Source organism: Pelodiscus sinensis, chromosome 10, assembly GCF_049634645.1.
Source record: "Pelodiscus sinensis isolate JC-2024 chromosome 10, ASM4963464v1, whole genome shotgun sequence".
NCBI lineage: Eukaryota > Metazoa > Chordata > Testudines > Trionychidae > Pelodiscus > Pelodiscus sinensis.
This window is the reverse complement of record NC_134720.1, coordinates 5,505,806-5,520,199: the sequence shown is the minus strand read 5'-3', so window position 1 is coordinate 5,520,199 and position 14,394 is coordinate 5,505,806. Positions and strand designations below refer to the sequence as shown.

Here is a 14,394-nt window from a genome sequence, read left to right as displayed (position 1 = left end):
CAGACCAATTCTCTAATTTGACAAGATCATTTTGAATTCTAATCCTGTCCTGAGAGTGCTTGTGTAACCCACACACCTAGTGTGGTTACTGAGTACTGCAAGTGGCACCTAGACCACTGCAACAGTTAAGATCAAGAGACCTCTATAGCATGGGCTGGGAGCCAGCTGGCTTTTAGCTCAGAGGGGAGAGGCTCCCTATAGTCAGCTCCCCAAGTTCAAATCCACCTTGGTGGTAGTTACGCTTGCAACCCTTCCCAGCTGGGTGTCATCTGCACATGTTATAAGCACACTCTCCGCTCCATTGTCCAAGCCATTACTGAAACTGTGAACTAAGAAGCAACCCAATGCCCTGGAAGTTCTTGCCTCTGCCGCTCATGTCCCCATAGTAAAGGGGAAAGCAGGACCAACCTGCTCCATTATTTGACATGAAATGTGGCCCTGACTGCTTCCTGGCAGCCAAGAGGGCTGCCTCCATCCTAGTGCACCTAAGTGGTGTTACCTTGTCCGTGGTCTTGACAAAGAGGCTGAATCCTTCCCAGGAGCTCAGCTGCAGCTTGGAGGCGATGTTCTGACACAAGCTCCGGATTCTGCTGTTGGTTCCCACCTCAAACACCTAAAACACACCAGAGGCCCCGATGGTATGAGCCTGGGTCAGCTGTTCTGATTCAGAGCTCTCTGTGGGTCTGGGTGGATCTTATGAACCAAACAGAGCCCGATTCAGCCGCCCTCCTGCACGGAGCAGCACCATGCTCCATTGCAGTGTGGCCCTCCATGAGTCAAGAGAGCTAGGGGGGTGGATGGGAGAGAGAGAGAGAGATCTCACCTGCTCGGTGTCGTTAGGGAAGCAAACCTTTTGCGAGATCTTGGTGATGTTCTGCTGGATGGCCTCTACTTCCACATTATGGGGAGCCCACTTGCGACAGCCGTACCTGGAAAACAACAGCCCATGTCCCTTCAGAGCCGGGCATTCACTCATCCCACTGGGGATCTGGGAGCGAGATGCAAGTGACGCAGAGATCCCAGCACTTTGGCTAGGGACGCTGCACCTCTCAGCGCAGGGGTGTGAGGGCTGACTGGAACTTCCATTAACAAGCCAATCTGCTCTGGTTAGAGAACAGTTGTACTGTGTGTAGGCAGCATCCTAGTGCCGCCTTTATGGCTAATGGGAGTAAAGGCAGACTGGGTCTGTGGTCACTTTTTCTCTAGCTGTACACTGCCACCGAGTGGGAAAAGCAGCGAGTTAGCATGCTGCCGAGTCTGGGCTGGGGAGACGGGGTGAAGGGACAAGACAAGGGGCCCACTCTTAGGCTACATCTACACTGCGGCAGTTTGGAAATGCAATGGAGTGCTCATTTGCAAACCTCGCACTCTCATAGGCATATGCTTTGCTGACCTTTTTCGCAGAAGAGGTTTTTGTGATAAAAAGCCCCTTGTCAACGGGGCCATTTGTCGGAAAACCCTGTTTTGCACAAGATCCTGTAAACCTCATTTTTTGAGGAATAAGGGAGCTTGTGCAAAAGTTTTTTTCCCAAAAAATGGTCCCGGCTACGCTGTGGTTTTTTTCCACAAAAACCTCTTCTTCAAAAAGGATCGGAAGAGAATATTCAAATGAGAGCATGAGATTTGCAAATGAGCGCTCCATTTGCATTTCCTCTTCCGACAAACTGCCGTAGTGTAGCGGTAGCTTTAGAGTTGGGAGAAGATGAGCTGGAAGATCTGCAGGGAGAAACAGTAGGGAAGAAAGTCCAGGGTTCAGAGTCTGAGGCGCCCCCAGCAGCCAAGGAAAGGAGGAGCTGTCTGTGCCAGTGGCAGGCCAGCTGCCAGGCCTGCAGGCATTAACGAAGAACTAACAAACTCATTGGGAGACCAGACCAGTCTGCCTGTCTGTCCGTGTTGCTCGACATTAATCTCACGAGAATGTGGTTACTGTTCAGAGTCTGTGAAATGCTTGTAAGTTGCTGCAGGCGCTGATCTCACTTGCAAAGGCAGCGAGTGGTCTCTGCTAGACGGAGAAGCCCAAGTTTTGCTGTATAACTTTTGAAAATATTTTCTCTAAGTGTGCGAACCTCTCCCCCTTCCCGCCCAGCCAAAAGGCCTGTCCAGACCAGATCAGATGGGCCACCCAGGAGTACTGGTAGCTGAATAAAGGAAATAAAGTCACAGGAACATTTTCCATCCTTTTGACTGAATACTGATGGTCAGAGACACTACACTGAAGCCAGACTCCCCAGGGGCTGCCCTGAGAGAGACTTGACAGGCCACTACATCTCTCTCTCTTAGGGCTCAGATGGCAACTCACCATCTATATGTTTGCTCCCTTGAACCTGGAAATAACTCATTGCTTTGTCCTAGTCAATAACCCCGTAGATAATTTATTACAGAATTGGCTACAGGGGTAGTCTTTGGTGTTGGGTCTGCACCAATTGATCTGGGGTGACTGGTCTGTTGGGACTGGAACCTGAATGTGGGGCAACTTTTTTGGCGTGACCATTTCTCACGAATGTCCAGTTTGTGTGGGTGGCAAACTAGACGGGGAAGCCTCAGGGGGCTGTCTGTGACTGGGGTAAGACTGCAGGAATTCACATTTGTTACTGGCTTGGTGACCTCTGAGTCTTGAACATCACATCAGAGCGAGGGATCTGCCGTGTTCTTGGCAGTCTGCCCTGAGGTCAGTGCTCCCTCCAGACATTCAATACAGACGTTACATGTCAAGCGACAGCTGTGATTGACACTGTGCCGGTCCTGGCTCACTGCAGTGACAGGCCAGGTACCTAGGAGTAGCTCTGGAGGAGATCAGCAAGACCTTCAGTTTCTGTGGCAGGCCTTCCTCACATTGACCACGCCAATCAAAGGGGCATTTCAGTCCCTCCCACTTGTGTCTGGGCTTGGTTCTCAGCTCCTGTGGCTTTCCCCGTGGCCTGAGAAGCGGAGGACAGCCGCACGCACACACAGCAGCCCGTTGCATTGCTAGTGCGCTGGGGCACTAAGGGAAGCAGACCGCTGCTGCTAACAGTGCTCCTGCCAAAGCAGGGGCAGGGGGGTGTCCGGGTGAAGCAGGACAGGGCTGTAGCCCTGCTCCTCACTCACAATGAATCACAATATTTGGTGTTTTTCTTAAAGCCTCAGCTCCTGGAGCCATGTGATTTGGAGAGACTCTCAACTTCCACATCACAGCGTCTCGCCCTCATGGTTTCGAATGTGCCTGGAGTGGCCCCTAATGGCTCAGAATTCGGAAAGCAAAGGAAAAGCCCAAGTTGTCATTAAAAAAACTTCTTATGAGTTGGGGGCCTCTCTCCGTTTTTGGACTCTGGTGGCTGGCGAGTCTTTACCTCATTACCCTCTGGATTCTCCGGCTGCAGTCCAGAGCCAGGGGCTCTTTCTGGCGAGTCTCCATGAACTTCTGAGCATGTTTTAGCAGTGATTTGCTGGGAGGGAACAGGCCGGTGCAGAGCCAGAGTAACTGCCAGCCGCTGTTCACGCTGTACCTGCAAACACCAAACAGCAGCGCTAGGGCCACATGGCTTCTCAGACCAGGCAATAGCGACCGAGAAGAGAAGCCCTTTGTAGAACTCTGGCCTCACAGCAGAGCAGGGCTTTCCTTGGGTAAAGCACATGCCCAGATGGAAGATGCAATTTGGGTTAGCAGCTGATGCACCACTACAAGCTGGAAAAGCCTGTTTGCTGGAGAAATCGTGCCACTGCTTTGGATTTCTATAGCAGCCCTTCCTGTGGGAACTGAGCCACACAACACCCCGGAGAGGTAGGGAATGCCCGAGCTACAGATGGGGAAACTGAGGCACAGCTTGAGGCCAAGATTTGCCCAATGTCGCCCAGCCAGCCAGACGCAGTCAAGGAGAGAACCTGCCTCTCAAGTTCGTCCTCTCACCCCTCGGCCAGGCTGCCTTGCTCTCTTCCAAAGTGAGCTGGTTTGACCGTTGTGCTTGTGTAATTCTGAAATCCCCATGACAGCGTTCAAAGCGGCACCCATGAGCGCTGCAGGGAGCCGTGCTGGCTGGCGTGCCACTGGGCAGGGTGGGGGGGGGGCTATGCTGGCAGGTGTAACATTTTGTGTCTTGAGAACCCGCCGTTCCAGAACCCCCCGTCTGTCTCACTGTGTACTGGCTGTGTTCCCTGGCCCCTCCCAAATACCTGCACCTGTGCGGCCAAATGTTAAGGGATGCCAATGAGGTGTGAGCAAATCTGTGGCCCCAGATACCGAACCCTGGCACATGCACGGTGTGTATGTGGGCTCGACCGAAACGGTTACTCCTGCCTTGCTATCGCACTGGACTGTGATGGCTGCAAACAGGGGATGTAACGAAATGTGCTACTCTCCGTGTATTAACCCCATTAGATGGGTTTACCCAACAGCCGCCTGAGCCATTTTCTCTGGGACAGGAAGCCGCAGTCTTATGCTTGGGGTTTGCTTTCACATCTCCCGGGGCCAGCCCGAGCAGCTGCCAGTGTCTCGGGTCAGATTTGAGATGCACCCACTGGGGAGACCGCTTTGGAAAACCTTAGCGCTGGGGCTGATGCCCAAACGGGAGCGGTGCTCTCATGACACTGGGCCCAGGTGCGCTGCCTCTGCCCACTCTGCTAACGCCAGACTCAGCGCATCCCTTGCTGCTCTGTGGCACAGACCTCTCTGGCCTCGTTTCACAGGGCTCCATGCAGGGGGAACGTCCTCCATGGACCAGGTGACCTCTCGCTCAAATCCCCTCGCGCCTTTAGGGCCCATTTCCGCTCAGATGCCTCAGAGCGAGTCAGCCTGACAGAACCTTACTGCTGTGACCCCCCCTTCCCTCCCCGCCACCCCACTCTGCTGTCTTGTGGCCCCGAGCCCTGTCTGAGACAGCGCCGCCAGCTCTCTGGCAGGGACCCAGCGCAGTGGTCCTGTTCTGCAAGGCGCTGTAACGGAATACAGAACAGTCAGAACGAGGGGAAACCTGTAGGCTGTCTAGACTGCATCCCTTTTCCGTAAAAGGGATGCAAATTAGACACATTGCAATTGCAAATGAAGCGGGGATTTAAATCCCTCCTGCTTCATTTGCATAAACATGGCTGCCGCTTTTTTCTGGCTTGGAGCTTTGCTGGAAAAAAGCGCCAGTCTAGACGGGGATCTTTCCGAAAATAAAGCCTTTTCCGAAAGATCCCTTATTCCTCTTAAAATAAGGAATAAGGGATATTTCAGAAAAGGCTGTATTTTCCGAAAGATCCGTGTCTAGACTGGTGCTTTTTTCCGGCAAAGCTCCGAGCTGGAAAAAAGTGGCAGCCACGTTTATGCAAATGAAGCGGGGGGGATTTAAATCCCCGCTTCATTTGCAATTGCGATGTGTCTAATTTGCATCCCTTTTCTGGAAAAGGGATGCAGTCTAGACACAGCCGTAGTGACAGCCATGGGCTGACATGTCCCAGAACCTTACAGCAGAGCAGCTAAACTTGGCGAGGGGCTGGATGGGAAGGCAGAGCGGAAACCTACCCCCAGTGTAATTGTTATAAAGGCACAAATGGCCCCCTATAGGACTATGTCCACTCACAAGTACATGGCCAGGGAAAAGGCTCCGCCTTCGCTCCCCTGCACAGGTCAACTGCAGTACTAGCACCTCGAGAAGGGACAGGCCATCAGCACCAGCCAATGGTGTGAGCCTGAGGAGTGAGGGGCCCACCGCTCCCCTTGCACAGGGCGGTGCAGCTGCCTTTCCTGCAGACGTTCCCTGCCGTCGCAGCTATAGCACAGCCGCTCACCAGAGCTTGGATTGGTCACCCGGGCCTGGTACCTGTTGCTGTTCTCCGTCAGCTGTTTCATGATCTGACAATAGATCTCATCCCGCAGCACCTCCTCCTGGATGGCCGCCACAAATATCTGGTCAGTGAGCTCCACGGAGGACCGTGCCTGCTTCGAGGGGTAGTCCTCCATGAACTTCATGATGGGTGAAGGCACAGTTAAGGACACACAATCAGCAGAGATTTGGGGCAAATGTGGCCATGGTGCTGGGCACTGCTTCGTTGCGTGTCAAGCAATAGACCCCCAATCTTACTCGCAGGCTGTGCTGCCCACTGGGAGCTACCCCTTCTCTTCCCAGTAGAGCCACCATCAAGTTAGGAGCTGTGGCTGCTTGTCCCCATCAACAACTGTACATGAATCTGTCGCCCTCTGCACCAGAGTATTCCACCCCGGTTCTCTGGGGTATTGGTGAGAGGAACCTTGTTTTGTTCCTTGTAGCTCCTCCGCAATCACAGCCATCTCCACTGCGTCACTCCCCTGGCTCTAGCTGCCCGGCCCTCAAAGGAGGGCACACGGCAGTTCAGAAGCTCTGCGTTCAGGCAGGAATCCACCCCCTTTTTAACTGGAACTGCTGGCCAACTATCTCTGCATCCTGGCAGCAGCTTTGCCGGGTACACCTTGGCTGGATGGACCCTGGGACGCACCGCACATGGGGGCCACCCTGGGGCTGCGGAGCCCTTGAGCAGAACTGAACAGCTTTTCCCTTTGCAGGAAAACTGAGGCTCTCTTAAGCCAGGCGCGCTAAGTACCTACTGCCTGTTTACAATGGTTAAGGGGAGACAGACATGGATCACTGCCCGCAGCTTTTCCATCGCTCCCCCCGCTGGAAGGATATCAATGAAAGCCTGGCAAGCGAGGTCCTGAAGTCCTGGATCTGCACAGACCTTCTTCAATAAGGGCTGCTTCAGGGGTTCCTTGGAGTGCGCCCACAGCTGGCTGCGCCCACGCGATTTGTGGAGGACAGCCTTGCTGAGGGACTCTTTTTCGGGAACCCTGCATGGAAACAGAACTAGTTCGCTCTGACCTGGTCAGTCCGCAGTAACATTAAACAAGAGGCCAACATGGTGAAGCCTAACTTGGGACCACGTCCTAGGCCAGAGTCCGAGCAGGATTAGCATTTTGGGGGCCCCCTTGTGCGTGTGGCGGTGCCCTAGTACACCCAGTACTGAATCACCCACCTCTGCGTGAGTGTATGTCCAGCCACACGCGGCTTCCTCAGCCCCCTGTTCTCCCGTGTACGCCTGTGCGGGGTTTCCAGTGTCCACAGGCAGCCGAAGTGTCATCGTGATCGGCGGAAACTCCCCAGGGATTTATCCCCTTCCTCATTCGATAGCCATGTCTCCAGGACACCCTACTTCATCAGGCTCTGTGTGTGGCCTTGGTCTCAGCTCAGCAAGTTCCACAGCCAGCAGCTACCCAACTGGTTCTGACAAAGCCCTTCCCCTGCACCCACCCTGCCTCCTGAGCCAACCCCTTGCAACAGCCTTGCCCCAGAGTGAGCACTTGGCCCCTGGGAAGCTGAAGTCACCTACCTTCCTCCCTCTGCTCCCATCGACATGCTAGTCTAGTGCCTGGTCACCACCCCCTCGCCCCATGCTTGTGTCCCTTCCCTTGGGTGAGCTCCCCCGCCTGCAGGGGCTACTCTCGCCTGTCAGCCCGAGCTGCTGCCTCTTCTTCTGCTCCCCGGGGCTGGCAGAGACTCAGGAACAAATCGAGTTCAACCCCGCCCAGAGCAGGGAGTTCTTTGACATTCGGTGACTCCGTTCCTCGGTTCCTGAGACTAACTCCAGTTTCTTTAGCTGCTCCTAGCACAGCGGCCACAGTAGTCACAGAGCCACCCGCAGCTCCTCTGGCTCCAGCCACGGGGCCACTTGCTAGAGGCCAGTCCTGGATAGCTGCAGCTACCAGCCACAGGGGGGTGGCAATTCCAAGGCTGAGCCTGCTTGAACCTTGCAAGGGCGGCACTAGGGACTCTAAATCCTCAGCGCTGGCCCCAGGCAGCTGCAGACACTGCAGTTCGGTGCTCTCCTCTAGGCCTTGGGTGTAAGTACCTGAGCAGGGCCCCCAGTTCCCACGCACCCTCGACGAGCACCAGCATGCAGAACGTGCCGCCTGAATGATGCTGGAGGACCAGGAGGTTCCCATCCCTGAGCAGTTGCTCTACACACACACACGCGCGCGCGAGCGAAAGGCAGTGGAGTTACTCCGTGTCTAACCCGTTCTGCCCCCAGCCTGCTGAAGTGAGAGCAAGGACCCGTCTGGACTCTAGGAGCAAAGGGCATTCGATGCTGCACTGGTTTGTTATTGTCACAGGAGGGCCTCGCGTTACCTAGTCAATAATCAACACCTCCTGCAGCACTTGGCTTTTTCTGAGCGGCTGCCCGCCCGGTTACGAAAAGCAAACCTGCTTCGCGTGCGCAGCCTGGAGGAAGCAGAAATTGGCTTTTACTGTCCAGACGTGTGACTATTAGATAAACCTGCTCAGTAAAAGCCAATTCCTGCTTCCTCCTGCATGCCTGGCTTTTAGAGAAAGCTGCCCAGTCCCTCTAGCCGCGCCTCTCCTCCTCTACTTGTCCTTTCCCCCTCCTCGTGGGGGCTACACGCCTCCCTTGCAAGGCTTCAGACAGGTGCACTGTCCTCTCAGTCCACCCAATTCCTTCTTTGGGGACCACCCACACCCCTAATTCAGTTGGGAAGGCTTCGGAGGGTGAGATCTGGGACAAAAGCAAAGCCTCCTTACTCCTTGGGGATACATGTTGATGTTCCCCATTCACAGTGTCACCCCCTTCTAGCAGCCAGGCATGCTGCTGTATAGGAAACTCGCCTTCCCTGCCCGGTTGCTAGCTGCTAGGGAATGCTGGGAAATACAGTCGCTTCTCTGCTCCTGGGCCTGCTCTCGAGGCAGGGAGCTAGCCAAAGAACAGGCTCTCCGCTCCTCTCATGCTCTGCAGGCTCCCACTGCACAGCACAGCAGGAAGGAAGCGAGTGATATGGGCCCGGTGCCATGAAGCCATTTGCGCCATGGGAAATCCACGCCTGGGGAGAGTGGTGAGCTAGTACTGCAGATGGGGCTGCCGGGGTCTGGGATTGCACGTCCGCGTAGATCTCAGCAGAGGGAAGGCACAGAAGAGATGAGAGATTTGAAAAACTATTTTTCCTCTCTCTGCTGGGACCTGAGAGGAGACTGTGTCCCGGTTCTCTGCTTGTTATATGGCAATTCTGGGCTAGCAATACTGCTGTGTGGAAGGAAGAGAGTCACAGTTCACACCAGCCTCGTCCGGCCTTTGGAACCCCGTAGACAGGAGAAACTGGAAGTGCCTGGGTTAGACTCTCCACCAGAGTTCCCTGCGGGGCCCTGAGCCTCTGCCTGGCCGGGGCTGACCAATCACTTGTGAAGCCGCACTGCCCCGCAGCTTAGAGGGAACACTGTTCTCCACCCAGCAGGACTCACTCCACTGTCCCCTTCATTACACTCAGCAGTGTGATCCGCCATGGGACTCGCTACCTCCAGGGTAAGCTGCAGAGTGGTTTTCATTCAGCCAGACACGCACCTGTTCTGCAGAGGCCTGCCTGGAAAGGTCTCACCAGGCACGGGCAACTTTACCTGAAGTGCTCATAAGAAAACTCCTCCAGCGTGTAGGGCTTCACCTTAACTTCCTCTTCCTCCGCCTCCTCCGTGCGGGAAGTCAGGGACGCCAACCTCCTCTGGTCTGGTGACATCATCAGCAAGCTCTGGAAATACACAGCGCATGCCCACTACACCAAGGCTCTGAGCAAACCAACGCGATTGCCACTGGCTACACACAGACAGCATTGCACAATTATTCGCCACTGCAACAGTGTGGGGAACCTGGGACACACACACACACACACACACACACACACACACACACAGTGAGCACTGGAGTCACACACACACACACACTCTCTTAACTAATGCCAGCCCAGCACACATCCTCCATCCACCTTCTTTTGGTCTGCCTGGTCTTTCAGTGTGTGATGCGGAGTCCGCCTCTGCACATGGCAGAGCAGGTTAAATTAGGTTAATTAACCTGATAGGCAGCATCTGGTGGGGAGCCAGGCAGGGAGTGAAAGGCTGAGAAGGAACAGGTGGGCTGGGCATAAAGCCAGAGAATGGGGAGCGGAAAGGGACTGCAGTGGAAGTCTGCACTCACTCCCTTCCTCCCCTCCCTTGGAGAAGGGAGCATATGCCCAGGGCCGAACTAAGACATGCTGAGGCTCTAAGATATGCCAGGTTTAAAAGGCCCCAGAGCATTACCAAAAACGTGTGTTATTCTAACAGTAAGGACAATGAAAATAGAAACAATGAAGTTTTATATTTGCATATATACTGGGACATGGGTGAGGCTGCAACTAAAAACTAGTAATTTTTGTTGTATTTAGAGGCCCCTCATAATCTAAGGCCCTAAATTGTAGTTTACCTAGCTTGAGCATAAATTCAGTGTGACTGGGGCTATGGAGTTAAGCAATCCATGGGGGGGGGGGGGGGGGGGCAGGAGACAAGGGACATAGCAACAGGGCCTGGGAAAAAGCAGATCACAGTTGCTAGACAAGGTTTCTGGGGTCCCTTACCTGCCCCTGGGGAAGTGGCACAGACTGGGCAGTGGAGTAGAAACCTGCCTGGGACGTTCCCAGAATGCTAGCCTGGAAGGGGAGGATCTTATTAACCTGTCTGCAGGGCCGTACCACAAAGAGCAAGCCATGCAGAGAGAGCACCCTGAGTTGCCGAGGAGGAGGTGGTGGAGGGTTTTGGACCTGGCAGGAGTCACTCCCCAGATTAGCCAGGAGAAGTGTCCTAGCAGTAAGTGTGCCCCACAACAGTCCCATGTAGTGCAGTTGTACAGCACCAAACACAGCAGCTCTCTCCATCGGGGACAGGCAGAATTAGTCACCGGGAAGATGGCAGTTAGGGTAAGACTCCTGTTCGGTGCAGGGGGGTGTGTTCCTTTAAAACAACACCCTGAGATGGCAGCAGTTTCTTTTATCTTTGGTTTTGTGTTTCATTCTGACTCATTTGTCGCTCTTCTGAAAGGCTTAACCTGATCTAGGCTGGGGGAACCACTCCTGTTCCAGTCGGCAGTCGCATTCAGTACTGTTGTGTCAATCAACCTCAGGAGTGTAGGCCTGGAGACCGTCCAGTTACTGGCTGTGGCCCTGTCCCATGGTGCTTACCAGAATCTGGCTGGCTGGCTTTGCAATGGAAGGGATGACATAGATTGCTTCTAACGACACAGCCCCTGTCTTGGCCGTCCTTTCATTCTGAGCGTAGACCCAGGCACCACGATTTGCTTCCAGCTCTTTGTCCTGGGTCAGAATCAGCAAGTCCCCCTTCTTGAAGGCCAGAATGGCAGGATCCCCTGGAAACACAGAGCACAACACCATAAAGAGCAAGCCAAGCAGAGAGAGCACCCTGAGTTCAGGCTCTCCCGTGCCAGGAGAACACGCCGGGGATTTCCACTATAAAGGCAAGGACGTGAGATTGCAAGGCCTGTTACCAGCCGACAGCCATTTGTGTGACAGTGGCTGATCACAGAATAGCACCTTGGAGCAGTCACTGACAGGCCCCCGGAGCTCAACAGCAAAACGTGTGCTGGTTGGGATGGGAGCAGAACAGGTTGCTGGGACTGGCAGTGATGCAGGGGAAAGAGCTCATGAATGAGGACTGTGGCTTTTGTGTCTAGCCCTTCCCCCCCTCGGCCAGTGGCACTGCACAGCCTTCTCCATCCCTTGTGGAGTCTTACAGAGCATGTCCTCAGAGCCAGGCTCCCCCTGTCCAGTGGGGAAGGAAGGTTGATTTGTGTGGGGGAGGCTTGAACCCTGGCGCCTGACATGCTCGGTTGTTGCGGGGTTCGTTGCTGACTCTTCCTGACGTTTCTACCTCCCTGAGCTTTTCTGCTTCCCTTTTAGTTCTAGGTTGTCCCCAGACATCTCCCTGCCCAAGAGACGTACCTTGCTGCTTGCTGTCCTGCATGGCCACAGCGTACTGGGACCTCTTCTTGAGTCCTTCCAGAAACAGGACCACTAGCTCAGCGATGACAACGCTGTGGACAGAGGTCAGGACAAACTCCTCTGCCCGCAGGGTGATGAGCGTGCAGCACTGCCCGAAAGACTTCACTGCCCTGCGGATCCAGAGTAGCTCATTACCAGGACATCTGCAAACCTTTGTGCTGCATCCTCATGCAGCCCTGGATGTCTGGGAACACCCTGAGCACATGTTAGCACTAACAGGAGTTCGGAGCTCCTGCCCTGACTTCTCAGAAGCAGGGGAGCGAAACTCTGGCTCCGTCTCTGGAGAGCATGTTGCCCATGTTCCTCCACAAAATTACCTCATTGTGAATTAATTCAGCATAAGGTTTCCTGCCCCACAGGCCTGACCCGGGAGTCTGAGCTTTCCCTTGACTGACTGGGGAAATCCAGTCACTAGTTTCATTCATTTGGAAGGTCTCTAGAAGTGTCCAAGGACCAAGACCCAGAACAGCCACCTTTCCGGGGGGAGGTGAAGGGAAGTGAATCTTGGCAGAGTCTAGGCTGAGAGGCAGTTGCTTTCTCTGGACCGAGGTGACTAACCGGTTGGTGTGTATTCCAGTGATTTCCGGGAAGGACAGATCAAGGAGCCTCTTTTCTGACTCTTCTAGGAAGCAGATCCCTTTCCAGTTAATGGCCACTATGAAGTGGTTCTTGGGCAGACTGGGCCCTGAAAAGGCAGAGATAGGCCATTGTAGATAGCGTTCAGCCCTCGTCCTCCTCTCTTTATCCCACTCCCCTCCCTTCCCCCTCACTGCTGTTGTTACCTGAAAATTTGGTGACTTCAAAGAACCTAGAAAAGAGCAAAGGCCACTGAAAACGGGCAAAATCCACTAGCTGTTCCTTCACGGTCTGAGGGGAGAGCCGGTCCTGGGTGTACGGGGCCTACAACACAAACAAGGCCTTGGCTTCTGGTGCACAGCTCCAGCGTACACATACTGAAGGGCACCATCCAAGGACACACAAAGAGCAGGGCCAAGATGGCAGGGTGCAGAGAGCCCTCAACTCCCTGGAATCTCAGCACTTTGCAGGTTTGGGCCCAGTTTCACCTGTAAAACCTCAGACCACAGGCAGTCTCCATGGACCTGGGCTGTCCCATTCATACACCCCTAATGGCACAGGCAGCTATGGGGATTCTAAGCTCCGGGACCTGATCTCCTGAGGTGTGTGTGGGGGGGTTAACACACAGTGGCTGCTGCAGAAATGCTCCGCAGAGCCCGTCTCCCCGAGACAACATCGAGCGTAATGGGCATAAACACACCTCAGCGTTTGGCATCTGCCCCACTCAGTCGCCACAGCAGCCAGTGAAGACTGTGTAAGAAACCCTTATGGGTATGTCTACACTAGCTCGTTAGTTCGAGCTAGGTAGGCAAATGAGGGCAACCGGAGTTGCAAATGAAGCCCGGGATTTAAATATCTCTTAAAATAAGGGATAAGGGATCTTTCGGAAAAGGCTTTATTTTCCGAAAGATCTGCGTCTAGACTGGCGCTTTTTTCCAGCAAAGCTCCGTGCCGAAAAAAAAGCGACAGCCATTTTTATGCTAATGAAGTGGGGGAAATTTAAATCCCCGCTTCTTTATCAATTGCAATACGTCTAATTTGCATCCTTTTTACGAAAAAGGGATGCAATCTAGACGTAGCCCAGATGAATTCACGGCGCTCGGCGAGGTGCGTACCTTGGCGTGTGCGTAGGTTAGGAGGCTCACCCACTTCTCCTGGGGCTTCGACTTCAGCAGTTTTGCTGGGATGCAGTCCTGGAGTAGTTTCTGGACCAGCTCGTTGCGGATGGAATCCCCAAACTGAATGTAGCAATACTTTGCTCCTATCTCCACCAAATCCTCCTCCTGCAACAATTCAGTTGGTTAAATGAAGCCTGGAAAGTCACCGCTGGGTCCTACCATCCCCTGAGTGCCACTGACAGGAGGTGCTGTACAGGAAATGGGTGTTATTATCATCCAGGATTACCCAGGCTAGAGCAGGTAGAGCAATAGTCGTTGCTTAGCCCTCAGCATGGCTGTCCTAGGCAGCAACCCAACAGACACAGAGATGACCTAGGATGCAGCTGCAGTGCCAAGCGGGATAATCAGCTGGATAGAACCCAAGCGGCTCTGAACACGTCTGTAGCCTCCAGCATGCGCTGGCAGATGCAGCTGACCTTACATACTCTGGCTGGGCTCCGGGCAGCGTCATTTGCCCAGTGAGAGGGTGGTTCGACAAACCTACATCAGCCTGTCCCCCTTTGCTAATCCCCTTCGGAATCCCCTGGGTCCTCCTGCTCCCGCGCAGATGGCAGTCGGGAACCCCACCTTGTCACAGCGGTATTCTCCGAACCGGACCCCGCGAATGATCTGGTGGTAAATGAGCTCTGTGCTCACTGGATCCTCCTTTGAGTTGTGCCAGGGCGTGAAGATCTCCTTCCGGAAGTAGAGGCGCCATGGGGCATTGCGTTCATGGGCACCCTGCTCCTTCACCAGTTGCTCGCACTGGGAGATGGCATCCATGACATGATCCCGGCCACTACCCAGTGACCAAACCTAAAAGTAGAGGGATAGACCATTTCAGGG

General features: G+C 54.2%; 1 protein-coding gene across 3 annotated transcripts in view; it reads right to left on the bottom strand.

Moving 5' to 3' along the window:
- MYO7B (myosin VIIB) overlaps positions 1–14,394 on the bottom strand; it is a 94,688-nt gene that overhangs the window by 10,080 nt on the left and 70,214 nt on the right. For all 3 annotated transcript variants that reach the window (XM_075937439.1, XM_075937438.1, XM_075937440.1), the window contains exons 31-42: positions 14,137–14,364; positions 13,507–13,674; positions 12,598–12,715; positions 12,374–12,500; positions 11,756–11,925; positions 10,979–11,163; positions 9,390–9,517; positions 6,621–6,778; positions 5,778–5,931; positions 3,330–3,485; positions 824–929; positions 500–613 (exon numbers count right to left, since the gene is read on the bottom strand). In XM_075937439.1, coding sequence (XP_075793554.1) covers positions 500–613; positions 824–929; positions 3,330–3,485; positions 5,778–5,931; positions 6,621–6,778; positions 9,390–9,517; positions 10,979–11,163; positions 11,756–11,925; positions 12,374–12,500; positions 12,598–12,715; positions 13,507–13,674; positions 14,137–14,364 — 1,812 coding nt within the window. The remainder of the gene's footprint in view (positions 1–499; positions 614–823; positions 930–3,329; positions 3,486–5,777; positions 5,932–6,620; positions 6,779–9,389; positions 9,518–10,978; positions 11,164–11,755; positions 11,926–12,373; positions 12,501–12,597; positions 12,716–13,506; positions 13,675–14,136; positions 14,365–14,394) is intronic.